The following is a 26990-nucleotide window of genomic DNA, read 5'->3' as shown; positions in this document are numbered from 1 at the left end:
ACGGTATCTTATTCTATACTATAAAGTATTATGTAACTGAATCACTAGGAGCTAGTGGTGAAAAGTAACTAAGTACATTTATTTCAGTTTTGAGTTACTTGTACTTTACTTGACTATATCCATGTTTTGGTACTTTATACTCCTACTCCACAATATATATATATAAATATGATGCATTGATATTGATTAAAATTCAGTTTAAAGCAACATTAAAATATGGCTTGCATGTTGATGCATTAGTAATCATGTTTTACTTCTACTTGTAATGATCAAGGTATCGGTCCTTTTACTGAAAGCTGCATTAATTTATTTTTGACCAATCAGGGGCACCGCAACAAGCTGTAAACACAACATTGCCTGATGTGTCTGAAATGATGCTGATGGGAGCGGTGCAAGTGAACCAAAACAATACAGTTGTGGGCCATAAAACCAAAACAATGAGTTAAAGGATGCTAAACAGCTAGGGCTCAGGGGAACTGTGATGATTCTTTGTGCATTTGTCACCACAAGTGACACCTTTTATGTTAGCCTACTCATTGATCCATTCAGTATACTGATTAGTGCAGTAATGGATCTAAATAATTTCTCTGCTCAAAGCAAAAGTACATAATACTTAATGTATGTAATAATTAAAAGAACATAAACTGTGATATTTTACATAGTAATTAATTATAGTAGCCTGTGCTTTCTCCAAGCATATTTCTTCTAGGACATTACAATTGAATTTCATATGGTTTACGTTTCGCTGTCTATAATGTCATCCTCCCAAAATCCATAACAGCTTCACATTTATTTCTTTTTTAAGCGCACAGACAGTTTTTGCTGCATGCTACTGCATGCTTTAGCAATTACCTTGGAAATATGAGCCTGAGCCTGAGCCTGCCCATCCTCTGTAGCTGCTTGGAGGTGTGGAGAACGTGGGAGGACGGGCCGGAGGCCGGAGGGCGGAGTTATCCTCTTGTGTTTTGGTTGGCCGAGAGTGACGTATCTGGAGCCACTTCCTGGTCTGTCTGCTATCTGGGAGGAGGAGGGGGAGACTGCAGTGTTGTTAGTTTGAACAAAATGGCTGCGAGACCACTGTCAACGAGAGCTCACTGAACGCCTACCATGACTGTCCGCTACGCTGTCTGGATCCACACAGAATGTATTTCCTCGGAGTCGTTTCTCACTTTGCATTTGCGGTAGCCAGCCTGTCGCTAGTCGCCCAGCTGGCGACCTAAACAAAAACATTTATTTTGCACTTTAAAACAAGTTGGCTGGCTGGCTGGCCGTCGGCTTGTTCCTACACGGGAGAACTCATCTGCGCTTTTATTTTTTTTTTTTTAACGAAAACTGCCTGATTTCTCAACAGTCGACGACCAAAAACGTCAACCAGCGTCAACGTTAGCTCACATTATACAGCTGCGTTTAAAAGTAATTTTTATTCGTTATTATTTTTTTTTTGTTGTTAGTGGTGCTTCGGTCCCCTCCCCGCCCCCATTATATCGTGGCGTTTTAACAAACTGTTTTTTTTTTTTCTCGACGAGTGTAATTTCACTGCATATTTTTTAAATGTTTTTGTTTTGCCTAAAGCATAAATAACCGTACTTGCTGTGTGTATATCTGGCTGAGTAGCCGTTGTTTACCTCGGTATCTTGTCACCAAGCTGCTTCAGCAGCAGTCGGCTTAACGTTCTCTGCCAAGTCTGACTTCGATTGCGACTGAATCTCTGCTCCATCTCTTTACGGGTAACTTTAGAAAAGACATCGGAGAATGCTTTTCTGCATATTTTTTCTGCCATGCACCGACTCTCTCACCGAAAGCTGCCAAATCCGTGGTTAACGCAAGGTAAGTTTCAGATGCATAGCGTTGCTCTCGTGTGATACATTGGTGAATGTCATTACTGGGCAGTGTTTTGAAAATCATAATCGCAGCGGCAAGAGGAGAAATCTGACAGAAGTCAGCTGTAATATTAGGTAAACGAGCAAAGTAGCTTAAAATATCACAACGTTATTTTTCAGAGCATTACCTCCCGTCTCCATGATATAACGTTATCTCATTTCAGCCCAGTTACAACTACAACGTTAGTAATATAGCAAGCAATCTCAAGTGCCACATAATTAAAACATCCATTAACACTTATCTGTGCTTATTTGTGGTGCCACCGTTTAGTTGTTTCTTAACAGTATTTTTGTTGTATATCCACAGAAATAAAACTGTTATTATGTTGAAGGGAGAAACATTAGTCTGCTTTGTGAGCTCCCAGGGGGGTTTTAAGGGGGTCCCCTGCAAAATTAGAAATCCTGTTTTATGTGATGAGAAACCCATAGACTGACTGATCACAGGTATTCTCCCATGTGCTGCGTTTGGGTATCCATTATGCTGTGGATGACTACATTTAGTGTGTGTTTATTTGAAGGGACATGGAATGAAAATGTTGGGAACTTTAGTGTTATATCATAGCTCTTTCATGATTGGCTGAGTGGACTGGAACACATTCCTACATGTGAGCTTGTAATGTGATGGTTTCTGGAACTGACTGAGAGGACTGCCTTGCCTTTTTCAGTGTTTCGGTAGTTATTAAAAGGTACTGGTGTCCTAAAGTTTTTTTTTATATATATCACACAGTATGATTTTATAGGTTGATTGTTGACAAAGCTGTGCTGTATAATTTTGTTAGGTGTTGTGTACCTGCACATTTATAGCTGTAGTGTTTCTCAGTCTGACAGAAGCACATTCTTAGATTTAATCCCAATTGTTCTGTTGGCGCTCCTCTTTAGTCTTTGGTTCATTCTGTAGCTGTATCACATCATGTGTCTTGCTCACTATTGTACATTCCGCTACACTAATTCCAAGTACATTATTAAACATAGCCGTCCTGTCTCTCTTCCCTCTTTTCCTCCACCCCTCCTGCTCGGTGAGAAAGCCAGTGATTCTGATTGAACTGTCGCCTTCCATTGCATTCCCCCTTCCTGCATCCTGTCCCCAGGCACTGGAGTATAGCTTTTAATATCTCCTCTGCATGTCTTAATTGAAGTACATAATTTCCCGTTCAATTTAAAAAAAAAAAAAAAATAAAAAATAAAAAAAAACCTCTCCCTCTGACATCTCTGTCACTACTGTCTTATCTCTATCGTCACACACCAGTGAGGTGATGAAATGAAAAATGCGCGTACACATACACGTTTGCCATCGGAAAGGAAGACTGTTCGGGTATTTATTTGTGTGTATTTGTACATACACATTTCTGCGTATGTCCGTGCCATGTCTTGGAATGTAAACGTGTTGTTGCTGATTTTGTGTCAGAATTGACCAGTGAAAGCACACTTGGAATTTTGTTTGTGTTATTTTTTTTTTTTTTAGCCATGGGAGTGTGTGTGACCATTTATGTCACGCTCAAAGCCCTGGCAGTTGGTTAATGCCCTGCAGTTGTTAATCAGGTCGTGAGCTGCCTCTTGCATGCCATAGACACCCAGCTGATTCAGACAGACACACACAGAGCCCTGTTCTTACCCAGGGTCAAGGGTCCTCCCATATGCACGCCCACCATTGCAAAAGGCAGAAGAGCATGCACTAAGGGGGTGGCTGTGCATAGATGTTGCATGGTTTGTATGTAAAACCAGTGAATAGGGAGAAAACAAAGACCGTAAACCTGGTAAGAGTAACCTTACAGTTAGACTCTTCCCAGATGCAACTGCTTTAGTGCTATAGTTACCACACAGTATGTGGCTCATCTTAAGGGCACCAGGGCAAATTGGGGGGGTGTCTGGGCATTAGCTCACCAGTACTGGGGTTACCCCGAGGCAAGACTTGTTATGTTGCAATGAAGATGTTAGCTATGCTTCTCCTTTTTTAAACTTCTTACAAATGTTGAGTCTGCCTAGTAGAGTATTGAAGACGTGGCTTTTTATTCAACATGAAAGGAATGCATAAATTATCCACTGGGAGCACTGATAGGAAAAATAGAAGAGAAAAAAAGTAAAAAATTTAGTCTCTCACTGGGGCCCAGACTTGGCTCTGGATCCAACCAGGCAGGCTGTAGGCTGTTGGCATCTAGACATTGTTTTGATTAGTGTATTGTAACAAAGCCATGAGGACAAACCCTGGCACTAACTCCATGTGCAGCCCTTTATCTCTGAAGGGGCAGAGTCATTTGTTTAAAAGGAAAACCCTTAGTTGTGCTTTGGAGAAGTGGCTTGTGTTGTCAGTCCCTTTCCCCCATTATTGACCATAACCCAGTCCTGACCGTGGTAGTTACTGAGCCTGTGATTATGAGGCTTTTCAAACTACTGGGACAGTCCTGATAGATAACACGCTTAACACTGCCGCAGCGTGCTGCTCCCATAGGGAGGTGTTGACAGTAGAATCAGCTGGATTCAATTGGAGGCTGCCAAAAACCATTGCCCTCTTCCTCTGCTCTATGGAAAGCTATTTTGAAGTCCAGGAGGCCAGTATAAAGACTTGCCAGGCTGTTGTGATTAGTGTCGCCATTGTACTAAATGAGGAGTGTTTATGTACATGAAAGAACCAGCGAGGGTCTTGCATTGGGCTGTGGTGATGCAGTAGTAACGATAGCCAGAAATCCAGAAATAGTTGTAGTATCCTTGATTGGATGGGCATCACCCTGAAAATCTTTAACCCTTGAACTCAGGGTTTCTGAGGGGTCTCACCACAGGTCTGACACTGATCTGCTTTGGTATGAGACAGTGATCCCATGTTACGATTGTCACAATATTGTTCTCTAGTGCTACCAGCCGTAAATCCGACATTTCCAGATTGCGAAGTGTGTAATACTGGAAGCTGCGTTCACCTTTTATACAATGAATAATAGTAATACAAAGACAAACAGAAGTTCAACTCATGTGTATTATGTCATACACAGAGCTTTTGCATGAAACATATAGGAGAGTTGTGGGGGGGTTGTCTGTGTAACCCACTCTTTCTTGTTCAAGTTGTATGCTAAGGGAGGGGGCAGGGGCTTAGGAGGCCCACCGGGGGTAAGCCAGGCCGCCATGGACGCAGTGGGGTGGGGGAGGCGAAGCTGAAACCGGCAAACTGCTAGCTGTAAGTGTTGGCAGGGGTCCAGGGGAATGTGCAGTGTGCCGAAGTTTGGTGGGTGCTTCCCTCTGCTCCCTGTCGGCTAATTGGAGAGACGTGAAGAGAAGGAGATGGGCATATGCAGGATATCTAACCAACGGGGTTCCCTTTTTCCTGCTTTAAACCAATATTAGATAGCCTTGCTCATTATGTAAAAGGTCTTAGGCCCCTATAACACTTTGAAGGCCCCCAGTTAAAGCTATAGCACTAGCATGTTCAGCCTCCCCGTATGCTGGGGCCATGGCTTAGGCTAATAAACTCAGGTCATTTGTTTGCTGTCTGGACGGTTTTATTGCCTTATTATCAACTTGAGTACAGTCAATGAAGTTCAAGTGTTTACTTTTACTTTGTGTATTTTGATTGTTAGAGCACATTTGACTTAATTTTCAGCAGTTCAATCCAACTATCAACAAAACATTTCTTGTGAAGTTTGAGTTGTTGTGACCTAGTTGAATTACAGAATAGAATTTCTTGTGGGCAGATCTGTTTTAACAGTGGAGTTTGGCATAGTCTGATTCATATTAATTAAGCCACAGGGTATCTGAGGATGCAAACGTCATCATTCTTAAAGATGTAGAGATGGTATCTCTGTGTTTCGTGTTGTCATCCCCACGTCATAGAGGGAGCTGTCACTTACATCTCTCTGCTTTTTCTTTTCTTGCTCTCTGTCCTCCTTACTACAAATAAGCACCAGACATCTGTCTCTCTTTCATGGGCTGTGTTTTTTGCATACAGTGTTAACAGCTAGGCTCCTCTGGTTTTGACAGTTTGGTGGAAGTATTTGAAACAGAAGATAAAGACCATTCTCAGACCCTACTTATGTCCAACTCCTCCCAACCTCCCAAACATCAGTTAAGGGATCCACAAAAGCAAGCAGTTGCAATTTATTCTTAACCCTGTTTCCACGTTTCCTGAACCCTCTTCATTACACAACATTGCTTTAATAAACCGTTGACGTCAATAGAAAGCCATTGTATTAATGCTAATAGCACTTCATAACTATCCAGACCTGTAGACAGGGATTCACCTCACAGCCTCTAAGCTGCCAGACGGGTACACAGATTAAAACAACTGTGCAAAATATGCAGGCACATGCAGAAAATGGACCACCACATATTCTCATAAACACAAAGCAGTCATAAGCAAAAACACATACACCAACATGCTCAGCTTGACAGCTTCTTCAGCTTTAGCTGTGGTGCTGGCAGGGAGCAGGCCTGCTTGGTCTTGTGCATTGTGCTGTTTTCCTATTTAATGAGCTGCCATCGTGTTAAAGTTTCATATTGACTTGGCAGAGGAGGCAGCCAAGACACTGGGAGCTAATTTTCTGGAGGCAAACCTCAAAGCTGTTATTTATAGCGCAGGTCTGACTCTCTCACTATTGGATTCTTTGCCTTTCTTTCTCCGTCTTGTGTCCTCCTTCATCGCCGCTCTCCACCCACCCGTTCGCCCTCAGTCACTCCCCTTGTCTACAGATTCCAATAACTACCACTGAGCAAGTTTAGTCTGGTAGCAAGAAAGTGTGTTGTGTATTTTCAAACCACCCTCTCCACCTGCTGAAAACAAAGCTGGTATGTGCAGAATGCTTACAAACCAAGCAGCCAGTGAGACTGTTAGTGTGGCTGAGGGATGGAAACACCCACCAACAACAACATTGTTAATGCTGCTTATCAACTGTGGAATTTACATGCTTGTTTTCCTCAAGCCTCCCAGGTCGAGTAAACACAGACACACACCCACACACACTTGTGGAGAGTAGTTGAGGTCTGTTGCAGCAGTGGCAGGATTTGAGGAATTATTCCCCAGGTAAGGGTTGTCATGATAATGTTCCGTGTAATAAGGCTCAGGAGAGCCCTGTGGCTTTTCTAATGCCACAGAAATGGGTGGCTGGCTGAATGGTAATGTTGGTGGAGAGTGAATTTACCACATTTCTTGGCCACAACCTGACCATCACTTTTTTGCTGAAAGAGGAAAGTCTCTCTTCTTCTTCCTCCTTCCTCCTCTCCCCCTCCTCCTGCAATCGGTGCTTGGTTGATTTGACAGCCGTTCAAAACACGTGGAGCTGCATGCTTTCCTTGCAGCTCTTTCCCTTTTCAAGTTTTTTTTCGGTGCCTCTCCTCCTTTGTCTTCCTCAGTCTTCACATGAGCGCAGCTCCCTTTACTCCCCTTCCCCTTATTCTCTTTTTCAATCACCCTCGCATGGTTTTCCATCTCACCCCTCATTTTCTCCCTGCATCTCCGCAGATACTTGCGATCAAGGTCCAAGGTTATTTAAGTGCCTTTCCTCCACTCCTTGTCCCACTGTTTCTCCTTGTCTGCCAGCCTCAATAGTGCTCTCTTCAGTTTTTTCCCAACTCCTCCATTTCTCCAGTGAGGATTTGTTCTGTCGTTTCCCTCTTCCACCATAGTCTCTCTTCTTTCTCTCTGCGGCCTGTCTGCTTCTCCGGCGGCTGTCGTTTTTAATTGGTGTTGCTCTGTGTCTGCTTTCATCCTCCGCCTGTTTTTTCCCCCCCAATCTCTCCTTCGTCTTCTCCTCCTCCCACCTCCCTCTCTTCTGCATACCTGGCGGAAAAAGACAGGCATCAGACAAGCTGCCTCCCGCCTGTGTACATCAAGCTACCTTGTGTGTTTTTGTGTGACTAGGTTTGTGTTGTGAGTTTTCAGCCCCTTCATTCCTGTACAGTGTGTTCTTGTTGTCATGCCTCCTTCTTTAATAGCTTAGCCCTATAGTCCCAGGATATGGCACTGTTTTTGTGCAGCGCAGGAAGAGAGGATACTGCCTCACCATGCAATTTCTTCACGATTTCCCAGCTGCCCCAGTTACTGAGACTTGGGATGTTTTCCTTCTCTGTATTCTTAAAGAAAAGCCACTGAGTAAATGTAGGATCACTGAATAGGTCAGAACTGAAGATAGGAGGAGGAAAAAGTCATGTGGTATTTCCTGTAGAGTTGCTTTATAAATGTCATGGGAAACGCCAAAGACCCTGGCTTGTATGTGGTCCAGCAGAGATTTTATATTGTATTACTGATAGTTGGATGAGGGGGGAAAAAAATGTTAGCTTGCGCATTGAAGCTAATTTTTGACCAACAGACCAGGTTAGGTGATCTAAGCCCCTTTTAATGTAAGAGAAGACTGAATGACACACTGTGGCCATGTAGGTCAGTAACCTTAAAACAGGACGCATTTGACTAATTGCAGTGTCATACTGCCAGCGAGGGTAAACCTGATGCTGTAAGGCAGCACAGAGACACCCCGGGTCAGTGCTGTGGAGTTGCTGGTGTCAGCAATACTGACTGAGTGAGAGGGCGGGAGACAGGGAGAGACAGGTAAGTATATATGTCAGGGCAGCGGAGGTCAGAAGTGAAGCTAATTTTGGCATTGACTACATCAGTTCAAAAGACAAAAACAAAACAACTGTTTAACTGTAAGCTTTCCATGGTGAATTAAGACATATGAAATAAGATAGATAATAAATGCATATCATTGTGCCGGTGAGGCGGTGGTTGTGTAGCACTTGAACCCCCTACCAGGATTTCCCCGACCCTAATTTCTTGTCGTCCTCTGTGACAGCAGCAGCATAAGTAACCAGATAGGGTATATCTACTATCGTCTGGAGGGTAAAGACTACTAGGATGTTACGGTCAGCTGTAGTAGAGAGGCCCTGTCACTAGCAACTCATGGTAAAAAAACAAAAAGCTACCATACAGAGTTGATATCAAAAGCCACTTTCTTCCCCCTCATGTCCTGCACCCCTCTCTCTGCTTGCATGCTGTCACTGTGCCCCAGCCCTACATCCTGTCCTTTCTACTTCTTGGTGTTAAAGAATTTTGGGTGGCTTGCTAGGAATTTAAGAAACTGAGGTGTTCAGGTTTAGGTTGTGTGTTTTCAGATACTGGAAGAGATGAATAAACTACTGCACATATACTGTACATACTGCATAGCATTATCTGAATGCATGTGCGCGCGCGCGCGCACACACACACACACACACACACACACACACACACACACCTGAGGGTTGCTTTCCCCTAGCTGCTGAGATAGCACAATGACACACACACACACAGACTCCTCAGTATGAAAAAAAGGAGTGTGTGTGTGTGTGTGTGTGTGAATCTAAGAGAGAGTGGGAGAGCGCATTAGCGAGCAATGAGGGGTCGAACAGGGAATGAGGAAGAGAAAATCCAGATGGAGGAGGGGGGGAAAGTAATTTAGGAATATCTCCTTTCTTTCATTTTACCGTGCTGCTATGGCCTCTAGTCTGGCAGTCTTCCTCAAGGTTTGGCTCTGAACTCACTGTTGACAATAGTGTTCAATGTCTCTCTTCCTCCATCTCTCTCTGCCCCAGCAGTATGTCTAACTCTTCTTTCTTTCGTTCTTTCTTTCTCTCTCTCTCCCTTACTGCCATAAAGATATTACCACGCCATCAGACAGTCTCTGTGAGGCCTCTCCTGTCTTTTTGATTGACAGCCTCCTCCCCCTGCCAATGGGCAGCACTGTGGGATGCAGGTCTTTCATTAATCTTCTGAGCGTTATGATTCATTCATACATTCAGATTTTGATTCATATCCAAGCTCCATGTAGGAAAATTTTGTTTTTAGTTTACTTGTCAGGGATAGTACACATTAATTGGACATTAGGGCTTCCAATTTTCATTTTCATTATTGATTAATTTGTCTTTTTTTCCTTCAACTAATTGAATAAAAGTGTCTGAAAATAGAAAAAAATGCCATTGAATTTGCTTGTTTTGTCTGATGAACAGTCTAATATCCCATGCTTTTAAATTCACAATAATATAAACAAGCAGCACAAAAAAGCAGCATATTCTCACATTTGTGAAGATTGAACCAGAAAATGTTTGATATTTTAGTTTCATAAATTACTTTGAATGATGAATTGTCAGACCGCATTTGAATATCATCATTTAGCTATTAGGCAAGATGATCAAACTGATTAAAAAAACTAATCTAAATTTGTCCAAGTTATAACTGAACAACAAATAAATTGAGAGTTCTCTAATATTTGCTGGCATGGAGTTTCTTTCTTGTGTGGCTTTAGTAGAAAAGGCAGATTGACTGAAAGTACATTTTTGCAGTATGAGGATAGTTCTTCTTTTCGTGAAACTCTGTTGTTGAGTTTGCAGCGAATTTCCACAGATCTCTTAAGCAGTGGGACAGTCTTTGAAAGAAAGCCATGTTCTTGTCCAGTTCTTGAGGGTGAAGCACAATGGCTTATTGTACAAGGCAGGCGTGTGTGCATGTGTACACAACTCTTTGCAGAATGGCCAGCAAATAGGAATAGGCCATTATTTTAGACGGATATGATTGAGTGTATTTGCACATTTAAGAGAGTGGTATCATTGATTTGATATGACATAGTGCTGTATTATAGATTCACTATAGGTGCACTTAGTGAAGACTTAACACACACAGATTCGGTCCCTATGGCCCAGCTCATACCTCTAATAGTTTCCAGGAGCTGTCACTAAAGCTGAGCCAAAGGAAATACAGACTGAAATGAAGCACTTAGTTTCCCTGGCCCTCAGGCTAGCTATCTAGCTAGTTTGACTCACGCCCACTGGAAACAGAACTGTAAAAAAGGCTTTGTGTCTTATTCTGTCAGTCTGTTGGCCTTTGCATTGTTGTCCTTTTAATCGCTTGCCTTTTTATTTTCTTGCCATTTGCTGCTGCCTTTAAACCAACCTTTTAACACTGGCATTCACTTGCACTGTTGACTCTCTCTGTCTCCTACTGTCTTTATCTCTCACTCTAACTTACGTGTGCCTTTTTTCTTGTCATTTTCCTTTCCTTTCATTCTCCTTTTCCGTTTTTAAGCATGATTTTTGTACAAAGTGATTGTGGATGTGATGAGTGCACTTTGGCTGTGACTTACACATGGATCAGAAGGAAGGGGTTGAAAGTTTATACTCATTGTGTGTGCATGTGTATGCACGTTTGTGCACGCAAACATTTTTTTTACGTGGAATGTGAATCTTTTTTTTTTTTTTGTGTGTGTAGAAAATGTCATTGTGCTTGAATGCCATAAGTGTGTGATCTTTTCCTTCATGTTTCACTCATTACTCTTTGTCTCTCTCGTTGGACAGCTGAGAGAAGCTAGCAACAGAGGAAAGAGAACCATTTGATGGAAGAAAAGAAAAAGAAAAAACAAGAAGAAAAGACCAAGACGGACGTCGCTCAGAAAAAGGTGAAGGTGAAAATGATGCACATGTTCGCACAACACTATTCAAGAAACTATGCATATTTCTTTTGAGTCTAGTATTAGGCACTTAAATTGGCTCTGTGTGTCTGGGTTATACATTTAGTGCTTTTTTTTTTTTTTTTTTTTTTAAACCTCCAGTCTTTTCTAATCAATAGCTTTTAATAAAATCAAGAGCTTTGGCTGATTTGTAAAGATTGGATCACTTTACTCAGTAACACTATCCCTTTTCCTTTTTGTCATAACACTTTTGATTTATTTACAGTTTTGAATCATTGCTAAACACCACCCTCACCTAAGTCCATTTCTCTCTTTCATTACAGGCTGCTGATCAGAAACCCAAAGGTGAGTGTCATGAACAAGTAATCCGCACCCTCCCATCTGCCTCTTCTTCTAAAACAGCATTCCAACCACTGATATACATTAATCAGCTCTGATTAACACATGGCCCGTAAAGGTACACACATATTATACACGTATTATACACAGATAGCATTTAGGGTCCTTGTACACAGATGGACACGCACGGTTTGCACATGCATGCACAATTGTGCCGTTTGACTCCCTGTTCTCAGACTCACACACATGCACACGCACAGAGCAGAGCAAATACAGTGGAGTCTAATGCAGGGTGATGCAGAGTGACGCCCAGTACGCCCATAGCACCAGGCAGTGAAGCGTGAGGGCGCCCAGACAGCACACAGAGTGTGGTGTGGGTAGGGGGATGGGGTAGATGAGAAAGGGAGAGGGGGAGTGGAATAAAAGAAGGGCATGGAGTTTAGCTGAAATGCAGAGAGAGTGGAACTGAAAGAACAGTGTCCTCGTGTGACCTTGGTGTTCTCTGAAGATGCTAAAATAGATTTTCTCAGTGTATTGCTGTAAAATTAGCTTTATTTTCATGGGAAATATTTACAAAATACATTGTTTTGCCTCTGCTGCTCTGAATTGTCCCAGTGACAAAGACATTTATTTGATTCGTGTGTTGTTGTGGCAAGAGATTTATAAAGACCTGTGATCATTTGATTTGTATGTTTTTGGCTTATGAATAGATTTATAGTCCAGAGTTAGTGGCAGGACTTTTGGCCAGTGCTAATTATCACGCATAGCAATCCTGCTATGTTGTCTTTTCACCTAGCACCACTGTGGTGTTATTCCTGCATTTACACTTGATGCATGATGTAGTTAATGCAAAATGCTTGAAATCAGTTTTGTTATTACACGATTGGTGTTTGGGTGATTGCACAGAATTTGAGCAAGGTGTCTACCTTTTAAATCCTCCTAGTGTGTCTGTTGGTCCCTGTCCTCCCCCATCTTGAGCAGCAGCTTGGCCATCTGTGTGGAACTGTTGGGCTTCAACAGAGGTCACCCCAGCTTGCCTTGAACTATGACCTGTCAGTTTTATTAGCCTCCATTGCCCTGACTGTGAGCTTGGCCTGTTGACCAATTTTCACAGCCTCTGCACAAAGCTAGCTGCTTCTGATTTGAAGAAGCATTTAATGCTGCTGTTCTTGTGCTTGAGTGGACATGCTTTTTCAGAGAAAAGATTATTATGATTGACGTAATCTGTAAGTACAATACACTTGTCCAAAAATAGTCTTTAGGGAACAAGCTTATTTAATTGTGTGCGGCTTATTTACACATGGCAGATTCATTGAGCGTGAATGCTCTTTTCCACGAACTGCCTGCTTCACACTCTGGTTCACCCTACTACGTTTTCATTATAAAACGGCAATTTAAAATAAAATAAAAAAACGATCTCCGTACACATGAGTGTTTTTAGCAACATTTCAGAAATAATCTCCTTCCAGTCTGCACGCCTGGAAACGCATATCACTTGACCATTCATTTACACTGGGCACTGAAAAATGCCTGCTGAATTTTTGTTACATCTAGAATTTAACCTGATGGACTGGACCAGGAGCTAGGAGAGGTCTGTGGTTGTGAGATGGTGGCACTCCACAACACCCAAAGGATTATGTGGGCAACAATACATGCCATGCACTCAAAGTTAGGGCCTCTGCATGCTGGATTTGAGCCAAAACAATGAAGAGGGTATCACAGCCCTAACACTTTCTGACTACCGTGTATGCTCATACCAAGTGTTTGCTGGCAGGAGTGGCGAAGGAAATGCTGAGAGTCAGAGTGGAAATATTGAAGCTCTGTATGTGAGAGAGGCCCATAGACAGGGGCAGAGCTAAGAAGGAGGAGGAAGAAAAGGAGAGGAAGAAGTCTAACAGGGCGTTCTGGGGCCAGATAAAAGCAAAAATGAAAGAAGTAAAGGCAGAAAAGAAAGTAATGAAGCAGTGGACACTTAAGACGAGTGCCAAAGATGACTGTTGGGAGTCAATGACGATGCTAATATAGAAGGGGACTAATGACATGGACATTTATTTTATGGTATGTTTAATGAGAGATGGAGAGAATTAGGGACATAGAATGAGAAACTGATTGTGTGTATGTAGTGGGTACTCGTGCAGACAGAAAGATCAAGAAAGTAGTGGGAAAGAGGGCCTCTTTGAAGACTAATCGTTCAGTGAGCCACCAGGACCTCTGAGTTTTGCTCATAACCTCCTGCAATATATTTTAAAAGGAAGGTGGCATCAACCGGAAGTAGTTGAGTTTTACTGCATGACACTAAATAATAGGTGTGTGTGTGTGTGTGTGTATATATAGGAGGAGAGAAAATTTGTATGCGGTGGTGATTTGTGTTTTTCCATCCATATCGGTGAATTCTGCCTTCCTTATAAACTCTCAGAAATTCATAGACACATGCACACCACCTCCCCCCATGCTCCTCTTTCTGCTTTCCACTCTCTGCAGGCCTCCTCGGTCCCAAGCATTTCAATTTGTTTGCGGTAATCGATCTCGGCCTGGCGCATTCATATGTATGAAAATGAGATAAAGCTTTGGCGCAGTGGAATTAACTTCTCTGCCCCCCATTAGGCATGGAGCTTCTCCAAACACAGGGTTCCAGGAGGCAGTGTCCCACTGCCCCAACCCACCTCCCCCACACACACAAACTGGACCTCTGATGCAGGGCCCTCCCACCTTTCCTCCCTCCCAGTCCCCATTACCTCAGAAGGATGCTGATTATTTACCCCCAGCACACACGCAGCTTCATCACAATCTCTGCCACCACTGCAATCACAATCAGCCAGTTTGACTGCTACACATACCTACCAACCTTGGCAAAAACATGCACATGCCTGGACCACACACACGCACAGGAGTGCATGAAGAGCGAGCATATCTGTTGAGCTGCAGATGTGTGTTTCTAGTTGCCAACAGTCATATTAAAAGATGCACTTTCTTCCCTACAGTGACTTGTAGTCTTTCAATCTATTCTGTGAAGCAAATGCGCATATTATGGAATTGCAAAACATCAAAGGCAATAATATACAAGCCATTGTAGCTCAATATGAACAAACACACACAAATATTATTGAAGTTATGAGAAAACATGGCTCAAGCAGAAAGTTACACAAATGCAATTCATGGAACAAGTGGCTACACAGGCACAGAAAGTCACAGTAATACCACAGTGCGTCTGTTGCATTCCCACAACCTGATAATCAGAAAATCCGCAATCTCCGTTTTTGCTGCTCATGCACTTTTCACTGCTGAAAGGTTAGAGAACAAATGTAATGCCTGTCACTGCCTCGTCCCTAACTTTCCTCCTTCCCCAGTTTCTTCCCCCTGTCTCATCTCACCCCTCGACATGCTCGGCACCAGTGACCACATCTGAGGAGAAACATATTTACACGGTGATAACAGCATTATATTTTTCAAAGTGGCGAGGGACGCACATAAACACGAGTGTGTCGTACAATTCTGTACTGGATTAATTTGCAATTTCACATGCTATTAATTGCGTCAACACTTTGGAAAGGGAATTTCATGAATCGCAATCTAATTGGGGACTAATTTACTTTAGCATTTAGGCTTCTATTCTTTTCTGTTAACCACATTTCTAAACACTCAAAGAATTAATGGTGAATAGCTTGTGAATTACATCCTGTGGATTTATGACTGCCGAGCATAATTGTTTTTTTCCTCAACCTCCTGTGTGCTCACCCCGCATGCATGTCAAGTGCTAGAGGAGAGTGAGGGATGGAGGGAGAGACAGGGGCAGAGAGATAGGAAACAACAGGGGTGCACAAACTCAAACAATGCTTTCCTCTCTGTGTGTTCATGTTGTATGATCACTCCCAAGCTGCTGTCAAGAAAGCCCATTATGTTACTCATGCCCCACCCCCATCATTTCTTCCCCCAACATTGAGCTGCTTCATGTCAAATACCAGGAAGATTGATAGGATGTAGCACAGCTGATCTGAAGGACAGTTCAGTCTGTGCTTTGAGGCCAAGATATTCACACACACATATGCATCTGTAAGACTGCCTGTATGTCTGCATAAGGGGCTCCCCTTGCTCTTCCCTCAGGCCATTTTGAAACAGCAGACCATAGCAGATAAAACAAAAATGTCCAGACACCATGTTACTCTACCATTTGGATTTGATCTTATGAGATTGCTTCTATAATTTGTGTTTAGCGTAAGGTTATAATGCCTTGGGATATTAGTCATATTGACATATAACGGATGAGAAATTCACATTTGTACTGCAAATGAGTCCTCCAGTTGCCTACTGTGTTTCAGGTTTGACTATGGACTCTGCCAGTGGGAGCCACATTTGTCATGTGGGCGTCGGCCTTAAAAAGTTTAAGATGCCATCATGCTACATTTCTATCAAATTTAAAAGACATGTGTTTTCAGGCAGATGTTGCCCTCAGGCACTGACCTCAGACAGGGGGTGTAGTATGATCCTTTTAAAGCTCTTTGCTCAGAGAATTGGTTAGCTACTTTTATGGCTAAAAGCGAAAAGGGTTTCTTGGGGCAGCTCATAATCCAATAAAAACTGGCCAGAGAGGCATAGCTGAGATGAACAACTGTGACTGGAGCAAGAGAAAAAATTCTTGGCATGGAGAAGGGGTGGGGGCATTAATTAGAGAGAGAGACGGCGGAAGAGGCGTGGTATGGAAAGAGGTCACAGGAGGCACAGGGGGTCACAAGAGGCAAAATGGAGGTGTGTTAGGCAACTGTCAGTCCCTATAGCAACGGCCCATTATAGGAATGGTGAGGGGTGAGAAAATGTTCCTCTATTTTGTGAGTGAGGGTGTTTTTGTCTACTAATACTGACAGATGGGCTCTCATAGAAACACACCCACTTGACCCTCCCTTGTGCGCATAAACACGCATACATTTGACTTCTTCTTTCTGTCTACTAAAAGGTCCTCTTGGTTACCGTATCAAAATGGCCAAGTCTTATTTCATTTTATTATTAAAAATGTTTATTCGCCAGTATCTGCGGTGACTTTTCCAGGTCAGAGAGAAGATAGGAACCATTTTAGTGGATTGTAGACTTAAAAGCATTAAGTTGTGTAATGCTTAGCTACTTCCCTGGAAAGAGTAAGCAATCATATTGGTGTTGAAATAAGTAAGGATCCCGTATCTGCATGTATAGAGAATGGAAGTGAGAGGTGTGATATAGAGAACCGTGAACTCATTCCAAACACGTGTTGTTTACAGTGTGTGCACTTCATATACCCGGCGAACCCTGCCTCCATATTGTTTTGATCCAGTTTCTTAGAAAAAAGTGGCCCTTGTTTCACATTTTTCACTAAGGCATGGGGATGCTTCTTTTCTTTAGCTTGCTTTGATGAGCTGAAAGAAAACATTGATGCACAAAAGTCTGCACCCATATAAAACCACTTGAAAAGCAGCATGTTTAAATTTGTCGTACACACAGATGTAAACCCACTTTGAAAACACACTGTATTTTATCTTACCTTCCTTTCTTCAAAGCTTTTATTGGATTAAGAAATGCGCCATTGTGCAGGGCATATAGGCCTGTGTGTTATATCCATCCCTCCCCCCTTTTTTAAACATGGCTGCGTAATGAAGTGGCTCTGCAGACAATAGACAGAAGAGATGTGGGAACCTGCGCTGCCTGGCACTAGGCTCTGGGAACCAATCACTGTTGTTCTTTACAATAACCGATACCCTACCTTCATGCCCATTACGCCTTGTTCATGGATTTTCAACTCCCTTTATGAATTTCCCTCTGTCTTGTATGCTTTTTTTTTTGTCTTCATCTATGCTCACTTAACTGTCTTCTTAAACCATTGCTCTTTCCCTTACTCTCTCTCATTGTGTGTAATTAACCATTTAGTGTGAAGAAGGGCTGTAATTAAAAGTTTGGTGTAAGGTTGTAGAGAGCGCCTCAGCTGGAAGGTTTAATGGAATTTACAATGCACTTGATACAAATGCTTATTTAATTGGCTCTCCTTGTCAACTTCAATTAGAGGTACCAAGGCCACCATCAAATAAATGTCTAAATTTGGTTTTCAAAGCACAACTCTCATAACTTTCATTGCTGTAACTGCATAATAGCAATAATAATACTATTTATGTTTCTTATTTGTCTTTTTTACATGTTTTTGTCTATTTGCATAGTTGTTGTTTTTTTTTATCAAGATGATATCTGAAAGTTACCAATGTCTAAGGTGGTTGGACAGGTAGCTTGTAGTCAAGGAATCTTCACTTTCGTGGTCAGAGGCTGATTATTAATCATTTAAGTGAGCCCCTGATCGTCATCAAATTGAAATGTCCTCTGTTAGTAGATATATTGAAAAGAGTGCAGTGAATAAATATTTATAAAATGTTTTATATTAGAAGCTGTTGACTGGTATTTATAGAAAGAAACTTCACCTACAGTAAGGGCTTAATAAGCAGAGAAACCCAGCAAAGCTGTTAGTCATTGAGATGAGTTCAGTTGAGTTCAAATGCAATAAACCTGCAACTTCACTGATCTTCTGTGTGGATTGCATTGCCTCCTCACAGAAGATCAGCACTTACCCATCCATCATAGATTAAGAAAAGATCTCTCCTCAAAATAAGACATGTCTCTGCAAATCTATATATGCATTTGTTCAGGGCAGGCGGGAGCAGTGTCTTTCACACATACTATTCTTCTCACCTCTTCACATTGAGACTGCCATTTTTTAGTGGTCTCAGGTGTGTGTGTGTGTGTCACATCCCTTCCTTCTCAGGAGAACATTCATTTTACATATTATCCAGCTGGATAGTATCATAGCAGCACCTTTCTGGAAAAATCACAGATCCTTGTAGCTTCTTTGCAAGCATAGAATAGTGTAATTGAAGAGGTTTGTCACAGCGTGCTTCTGAATATGTCATTGTACAGGAGAAATTAGATGTGGTCATCTGCAACATAAGGGAGTTGCAGCATGGATACACCCGTGTTACTACAACAACACAAACACAGGCTGTATGAAGCAGGGTGTTTTTGAGGCATGCTTGAGCTAAGGGACTAGTTTGTCTGTCTCCTGGGTTCTTCTGCTTCCTGTACCAGACTGGCAGCAGAAATGATAGCTGACTGAGTAACTCTCATATGTGTCTTCTTGACCAAATTGTAATTGGAACCTCACAAAGTTCCTTTAGCAAGTTTCTCTTTTATGAATTGAAAAGATTTGGCAAATAAGACGGACAAAAGATTAAAAAGGAACACCTTCGTAATGACAGAAGTACTGTTGTGCAGCTGTGATGTCAGAAAGAAGATATGCAAAGGTGGAGAAGGAGATTGAAAGAGGCAGAAAGCCAAGCATTGGAGTGGGGAGGACCAAAAGGAAAGGAGGCAGGGCAGCTTGTTTTCACCTTCTTGCTGTCTGATTGGTCGAGGCAGAGTCAGGCGGGCCGAGCTGAATTTAATCGGTGATGTGCGTCACCAGCTGCAGTTCCAAGCCAGCCAGACACTGCTGGAGGAGGGCAGCCCCCCTCCCCCTCAGTTCTCTCCATGTGTTGGAGTTGTATTTTGAATATGTCTGTGTTAAAGCAAATTCAAGTTCCCTATATATCGCTGCTGTTTCTATGTGTAAGGCAGCCACCTGGATTAGTTTTGTGCTCACTGAGAGTGCCTCTCTTAGCTGTGCTTATAGACAAGCTCTTGGCAGGCAGGGTGAATACCTCTGCTCGTGTGCGTGTGTGTGTGTGTGTGTGTGTGTGTGTGTACACAGTACAGGACTGTTGAAGGAATAAGTCCAGACTTTCACACTATATCAACTAAGGCTTTAATTAACACATTGTTTCTTGCCATCTTTTTCCCCCCCACACACGTGTGTCTCTCTCGCCCTCCCTTGAGTGAAGGCAGTCTCAGCTTTTGTTTAGAACAGCCATACCTATCTAGGGACTATAGAAAATAACATCATCAGCTCTATTCACCATGGTGCACAAAACTGTATGTAGCTCTTAAGTCATCAGCTATTGGCAGTCAGTATGAAAGCAGCTGGGAAGGTAGAGTACTGCTATACCTGATGTAGTTCAGTGTCTTCTCTGATTAAACTCACACTGCAACATCCTCTTCAGGATGCCAGTACCCCGGAGAGGAAACTTTAGCCAAGCCAATCTGTTTGGTTGCTATCTATCCAGGTCTGCTGCTAATAATAACACCTTTCAGGCTTACGCTCAATTAGACGGCTGGCTGGTCACTGCCACCACAGGGAAAGGGGTCAGGCTGGGGCCACACTAGCAGGGAAAGGTGTATGTGTGAGAATGTGTGATGGTGGGGAGGGGTGGCAAGAACAAGAAAGTGTAATGAAGAGGAAATGAGGTGTCTGCGTGTGTTTGTGTGTCTGTGTTCAGTCAGCAGAAAAAATATGACCTTTTCATAAAGTGTGTCTGGGCCCGTAACATATGTTCTACAAAAGGCTGCATGAGGCAGTTAACTTAAAGGGATAGTCCATGCCAACATAGAGTGCAGACAAAGGGATTCAATTATTAATACCTTCTGGAATATCATTAACTGCACTCCTGTTCCACTGCATGCTGCTAGAATATAACTTGATAAAGTGGGGGTTTTTAATTACACATTCAGTTTATATAGTATTGCAACATTAAAAAACACAATTGCGCTTACCAGTAAATTAACCTAGATTAATGCTCAGGGACAACCTCACTGTTCAGAGACAAAAAAACGCTACAATTATTTTTTTCAACAGTTGTAAAATCCCCGCCCAGCCAAGTATAATTTCTGTTACATAAAGGACTAATAGTGAGTTAACCCAAACATTAATACCTTGCTACCCGCATGTGTCTTTGTGTGTGTGTGTGCATGCCTGTGTATTATATCCATCCAGTGCCAGAGCCTGCTCCCACTAAGCCCAGTCTTGGCCCACCCCACCACCTCCACCCCGCCAGCCCCACGCTGCCCCTCTCCACCTCCTCTTCTTCTGGCAATGGCAAGCGCGCCTCCTCCAGTAGCCAACTCCCGACTCCCCCTCAGCAGCAGTGCCAGTTGTCCTCTGCCAGTGCTCGCTACCCGCCTAGAGAGGTGCCCCCACGCTTCCGCCAGCAGGAGCACAAGCAGCTACTGAAGAGAGGCCAGCCACTGCCGGCAGGAGCCCTCAGCGCTCTTACCCTCTCCTCCTCCTCTTCCTCCTCCTCTTCACCTCCATCATCTTACTCTTCTTCTTCTTCTTCTTCTTCTTCTTCTTTGACTACCAGCAACGCTACCCCAAACTCTGCCACGTCCGCTGCGGGCAAACGCCACCCAGGTTTGTGTCAATACTGTAAAAAAAATAAAATTGCCCTGGAATAGATTCCTGATTGTTTTTTGTGGGTTATTTTATTGTTTATATTATTGTTAACACTTTTGTGCTGGCTGTGTGCAAATTTGTTATTCTTAAAATGTCATTGAGTTTGATTTTATGCATGTTGGTTGTATTCTAGCTATTTAGGCTGCATGTTTAATGACATTTCTTTTGATGACTTTAGTAAATTGTCTTTCAAATCTAACATTTTGCTTCAACCGTTGTTATTCTCACTGATTTTCCCACATTTTGTGAGACAAATGTAAAATGTTTAGAATTTTATTAATAGATTTTGTATTCACTTTGCCTTGGTACAGATGCAGTGGTATGCAAAGCAGCACTGACTGATTTTACTGCGTTGCAGGCACAATAAATTATAGTAATTATAATTGTAGTTTAACAGCACACCTTCACTTCCTGTCAGTATAAAATAAAGACAAGATACAGCTTCTAAATTAAACCAAATTAAAATTGAAGACTCAGGTCTAAGGTGGCTTCAGTTGACTGCTCCCCCTGCTTTTCCCTTTCTTTGGCCTTCTGTAAGGATTGTGATAGCTGTACCTTGTTTCCAAAGTAGGTCTGTGCTGTTAGAGTGCTCAAGTCTGGCTCCCGATACTTACGCTGGCAATAATGACGGCAAATTCTATCCTATTCTAACCTTGGAAAATCTTATTTCTATATTTTAGTCTAAGTTAGAAGAATGTAGTTCAGTTGTTTCAGCCTCTGCACGCTTTCGACTGTAAGGACCACACACACAAACACATACATCTCTCAGACCTCTGTAGCCAGCGGTAGCTTTTTAATGAACTCACTGTTGGCCTCTAAGATCACTAATACTGAACTTGCCTTAAGGTGCTCATTGTGTGGTAGCTTGTGTGTATTTGTATGCAAGTGAGTGATGTTTATAAAGGATGGCCATGAGTTATTTATATCATTATAACAACTGTATTTCTCTCAGTTTATGGACATTATGCTGTTTCTTGTTATCCTGAACTCATTGTCCCATTCTTCTAAAGGTTTCTCTTTATTTTCTGTCTGTAAAGCAACCATAACCGTCTGCTTACTAATGTACACAGACATAAATATCTCACATCCTATAACATAACAGAGTGTAGTTTTGAATATATAGATGCAAAGATACAACACAGTGTTTGCATGTTCAGATTTGTTCAGGAGCTTGCATGCGTATCTGCTCGCATCTTCTCGCATCTTCTTCTCTTCTCTCTGTTAATTTTTTTGATTTGCTGGGAGAACACCGGGCACTCTGTAAACAAACTGGCAGCAGCTGTGGTGCATGGCTAGCTAGCTAACTACAGCCCTTTGCGTCACAGAGGCAACTGGTCAAGTTGCTGCTGTTCTCATATTTGGGCCTTTGCCACCAATCACAGCATAAAACAAAAGCTTAAAGCCTGCGAGCCTGTTAGTGAGGGTTTGTTTTTTGCTAGATGTGCCTCATTTACTAGTCCATATACTAGCATAGTTTTATGGGGCTCTTTTTATGAAAAATGTTGTGAATGTCAGTTAATTGTTTTCTTTCAGCATTTCATAAACTACATTTAAATATTAATAAGAGACAGATTTGGGTTGTCCTGGACATTTTTTATTGATTATTAGTTTAGAAGCTGAAACTTCCTCTTTGTGCTCAGCTGTTTAGTACAGGGTTTCCTCAGCTGTGGGATAGGATTTTAATTTGGCTGCAGGCTTAACTCCGTCAAGAGAAGCAATGCCTCTAAGCCTTTTGATTTAAAATATTATTTCTGTTTTTGGCTCCAGCTAAGTTGAGCTCCCCTGGTCGAGTGTATTAACCTATAATGTCCTTATTATTGTTGTCCTGTTTGGCCTTTACCTCACTCTGGTTTTCCCCGAGGCCTCTCAGCACAACACATCCTGTGGTAGAGTAGCTATTGGCTGGGTTTCTACCCCCTTCTCCTCTTGTTCTTGTCCTGAGGGCTTCCCCTTCACAGCCTGTTCTTTCCTGTCTGCTCAGCTAATAGCCTCAAGCTAGTGGCCCTGTTGTTGCAGTGATTCTGGCATACATAATTTAGAGAGTGGACATTGTAGTTTAACTTAGTGTTCTGCACTCTAAGATTTACTCAGCACATCACTACTTTTGTGGAAGAAGAGCTTGAGAAATAACTTAAAATTTACACAGATAACAGTAATAGTAGCACATCAGGCCTTGCTCTTGTAAGTACCAGTCCCGGCTGCAGTGGTTGTGTTGTAGCAATATGACTGACCTGAAATGGATATGGAATACCTCATTTATGCATGTCTTGTATTATTGCCAGACTACACATTTGTAAATGGCGTCAAGAACTAAATCAATATCAAATGTAAGAGAATAATGTATAGCCTTTTCTAAATCTAAATTTGTAAACTTGTATCAAAATCACAGTATCATGTTATATTCATGGGTAATTTGATGTACCCTGCCTGCAAATACAGAAACAAAGTTTTCTTCCTCAGTGTAACTGTAAGTAAAGAATGAACTTTGTTTTGAGGACACACTTCTGACCTCTCTAGTGAAGTCCAAAGGGATGTGATGTATCCTTCACTCGGATAACACAAACATGTTTGTACTTGTGCACATGCAAACACATGCACATAGATGTAGTGGCTGTGCAGCTGCAAGAACACACTAGCCTGGCCTAGTTGTGTCCTCTCAGATCTGTGTGTGCCTTGCAGGCCAGCTGGCTCAGAGTTTAAAGGGGAATACACACACACACACACACAGCAGTGCTGCAGTCATATTGGGTCAATGTCCCAAAGTGGTTAAATGTATTTCTTTTGACTCTTTGTTTTTGGTTACTTTTCTTTCTTTTGGGAAAGTCATACAAATGTCAATTTAGAGACCATATTAAATTTGTGCAATGTATAAGATTCTTACAGGCTATTGTGGCTTTCCACACACGCCACCCCATCCCCAAAGTCTGAAAGGCAACCCCCTTTAGATTCAAGGGCATTCACACTATTCCCACGTAACCTACGCTCTCTGAACCCCATTTAATTGTCCCAAACACCAGACAGAGACCCCCCGTCCCCTCTCCCTCCCTCTGTTGCACCCACTATCCCCATCTCTCCAGCTGACTGGGGACTATTAAGTAGTCCGGAGCAGCCAGCAGCCGTCCAGACAGGCTCCCCAGTAGCAGGTGCTAGAGTGGGGGTCTCTTAAGACTGTGGGAACTGCAACTCACCAGCTGTTTGCTGGTCACCCAGACAGAGCATGTAGCCAGAAGGCACTCTGCTGGGTGCTGTTAAAACACTTGGCCCTTTCATTTGGGCCCTTTTGATTTGCAGGTAAAGCAGTTGGATTTTGGGGCATGTATTATTGAAGTGAAATGCTTAGTGGAGGTGGAACTGAGTGTTGCTTTTAGTAAAAAAAAACAAAAAAAAGTAACATGTAATACTCCAAGTACCATCTCATGAACGACGAACAAATTAAGATGTAAAAACAACTACCACTTAGATAGACATGTTTTTTGTATGATTTAAAATCATCAAATAATCACAAGATTACTTGGCACTAATGCATCCAAGGAGGTATAGATTGCCCCATGTGCTGAAGCTGTGACACACACGTATGCACAGAAGAGAGAGAACCCCCTAGTGGCTTCATTAATCCAGCCTCTGTCATGGAAACCGGAGAAGTCACCATGGTCTCGCTCTCCTATTTTCTCTCTCCTCTCAGCAGAGGTAAACAGACATGAATGATGAGCTTTTTAAACCCTCCTGTGACCATTCCCTCAGTATTTATTTTTTATCCCTGCTTCCGGAAAAACAAGTACATGCCGTCTTTGATCCGAGTAGGCGTAAAGCACCCTTCAAAGACAGATGGAGAGGGTCCATTTGGGGACAAAAGACTACTAAACATCCCCTCATGCTCTGGTTCTGGTGTTATGTCACCCCACAGTGCCCTCTGATAAAACCAAACGTAGTCTTAGGCTCACAGTCAAACTAAAGAATCCATTTATTGCCAGACCATCTCTCTTAGTCTGTTTGTGTGTTTTCTCTTGCCATGTCACTTTTACCTTGACATTGCAATTGCCAACCCCTCCCCCCAGACTTTCTGCATCTCTCCCTACCACCCTTTCATTCAAAGGGGAAGGGAGGCATTTATTTCTTGGCTACCTGCCCATGTCTATGATGGCAGATCATCTCATCATCAGAAGTTCTTCCCTTGTTTATTTCCGATGCCGATATTAAAGTGAAAAAGAGCTGATTTATGAGCCGATATTTTGATTTTAAGAATGGTTTGGTTAGTAGACCCCTTTACTGTATAAACTACACTTAGAACAGGCCGATATTGAAAGCTGGTATGTATGTGGGCTATAAAACCTTTTCCTAAATGGATTATGTTAATAAAATCGATTTAGTCTCAAAAAGTGAACATGTAAACAATTACACATCAATAAATATTTGCTATTGGAAGGTGCAACTTTTTCAGCCGTCTGTAAACATACGTGTATTTCACTTAACACATAATCTGCTATAATTTCAATGTAGCACATTCACATCTAGTTTCTCCCTTTACCAGCACTCTTCTAACCAAAGCTACGTGAAACCATTTAACCACCATTGGTATAAATCATGCCGTCTAGGATACAGTGAGTTACTGCTGTTGAATGCAACTACAACGTCACAAAAAGCGCCTGAGCTACCGCCGTGTAAGATTCTTGTTCAGCTCACGTTTATTTACATGTCTGCTCTGGTTTAATCATTTCAGACACGCCGACTAACTGCAGACAGGCGGCTCGCAGATACACTGCTCAAAAAAATAAAGGGAACACTAAAATAACACCTCCTAGATCTGAATGAATGAAATAATCTCATTAAATACTCCTTTCTTTACATAGTTGAATGTACTGACAACAAAATCGCACAAATTATCAATGGAAATCAAATTTATCAACCCATGGAGGTCTGGATTTGGAGTCACACTCAAAATCAAAGTGGAAAACCACACTACAGGCCGATCCAACTTTGATGTAATGTCCTTAAAACAAGTCAGAATGTGGTTCAGTAGTGTGTGTGGCCTCCACGTGCCTGTATGACCTCCCTACAATGCCTGGGCATGCTCCTGATGAGGTGGCAGATGGTCTCCTGAGGGATCTCCTCCCAGACCTGGACTAGAGCATCCGCCAACTCCTGGACAGTCTGTGGTGCAACGTGGCGTTGGTGGATGGAGCGAGACATGATGTCCCAGATGTGCTCAACTGGATTCAGGTTTGGGGAACGGACGGGCCAGTCCATAGCATCAATGCCTTCCTCTTGCAGGAACTGCTGACACACTCCAGCCACATGAGGCCTAGCATTGTCTTGCAGTAGGAGGAACCCAGGGCCAACCGCACCAGCATATGGTCTCACAAGGGGTCTGAGGATCTCATCTCGGTACCTCTGGTGAGCACATGGAGGGCTGTGCGGCCCCACAAAGAAATGTCACCCCACAACATTAGTGACCCACCGCCAAAACCGGTCATGCTGGAGGATGTTGCAGGCAGCATAACGTTCTCCACGGCGTCTCCAGACTCTGTCACGTCTGTCACATGTGCTCAGTGTGAACCTGCTTTCATCTGTGAAGAGCACAGGGCGCCAGTGGCGAGTTTGCCAATCTTGGTGTTCTCTGGCAAATGCCAAACGTCCTGCACGGTGTTGGGCTGTAAGCACAACCCCCACCTGTGGACGTCGGGCCCTCATACCACCCTCATAGAGTCTGTTTCTGACCGTTTGAGCAGACACATGCACATTTGTGGCCTGCTGGAGGTCATTTTGCAGGGCTCTGGCAGTGCTCCTCCTGCTGCTCCTTGCACAAAGGCGGAGTTAGCGGTCCTGCTGCTGGGTTGTTGCCCTCCTACGGCCTCCTCCACGTCTCCTGATGTACTGGCCTGTCTCCTGGTAGCTCCTCCATGCTCTGGACACTATGCTGACAGACATAGCAAACCTTCTTGCCACAGCTCGCATTGATGTGCCATCCTGGATGAGCTGCACTACCTGAGCCACTTGTGTGGGTTGTAGACTCGGTCTCATGCTACCACTAGT

General features: G+C 42.7%; 2 protein-coding genes across 13 annotated transcripts in view; one reads left to right on the top strand and one right to left on the bottom strand.

Annotated features, from left to right (window-relative positions):
- LOC123969463 overlaps positions 1 to 1832 on the bottom strand; it is a 121057-nt gene extending 119225 nt beyond the window's left edge. For 6 of the 11 annotated variants that reach the window (XM_046046890.1, XM_046046882.1, XM_046046881.1 and 3 more), the window contains exons 1-3: positions 1626 to 1832; positions 1107 to 1216; positions 853 to 1017 (exon numbers count right to left, since the gene is read on the bottom strand). In XM_046046890.1, coding sequence (XP_045902846.1) covers positions 853 to 1017; positions 1107 to 1216; positions 1626 to 1780 — 430 coding nt within the window. In that variant the 5' untranslated portion in view covers positions 1781 to 1832. The remainder of the gene's footprint in view (positions 1 to 852; positions 1018 to 1106; positions 1217 to 1625) is intronic. The other 5 variants (XM_046046889.1, XM_046046884.1, XM_046046891.1 and 2 more) reach the window with 1 other exon arrangement.
- The window catches only part of tnrc6c2 (trinucleotide repeat containing adaptor 6C2), a 54973-nt gene continuing 28963 nt past the window's right edge, over positions 981 to 26990 (top strand). Inside the window, exons 1-4 of one of the 2 annotated variants that reach the window (XM_046046866.1) lie at positions 981 to 1827; positions 11181 to 11281; positions 11617 to 11638; positions 20502 to 20918. In XM_046046866.1, coding sequence (XP_045902822.1) covers positions 11219 to 11281; positions 11617 to 11638; positions 20502 to 20918 — 502 coding nt within the window. In that variant the 5' untranslated portion in view covers positions 981 to 1827; positions 11181 to 11218. The remainder of the gene's footprint in view (positions 1828 to 11180; positions 11282 to 11616; positions 11639 to 20501; positions 20919 to 26990) is intronic. The other variant, XM_046046867.1, reaches the window with a different exon arrangement.

Source organism: Micropterus dolomieu, linkage group LG04 (genome assembly GCF_021292245.1).
Source record: "Micropterus dolomieu isolate WLL.071019.BEF.003 ecotype Adirondacks linkage group LG04, ASM2129224v1, whole genome shotgun sequence".
Lineage (NCBI taxonomy): Eukaryota > Metazoa > Chordata > Actinopteri > Centrarchiformes > Centrarchidae > Micropterus > Micropterus dolomieu.
This window is presented reverse-complemented; position numbering and strand designations above follow the sequence as displayed.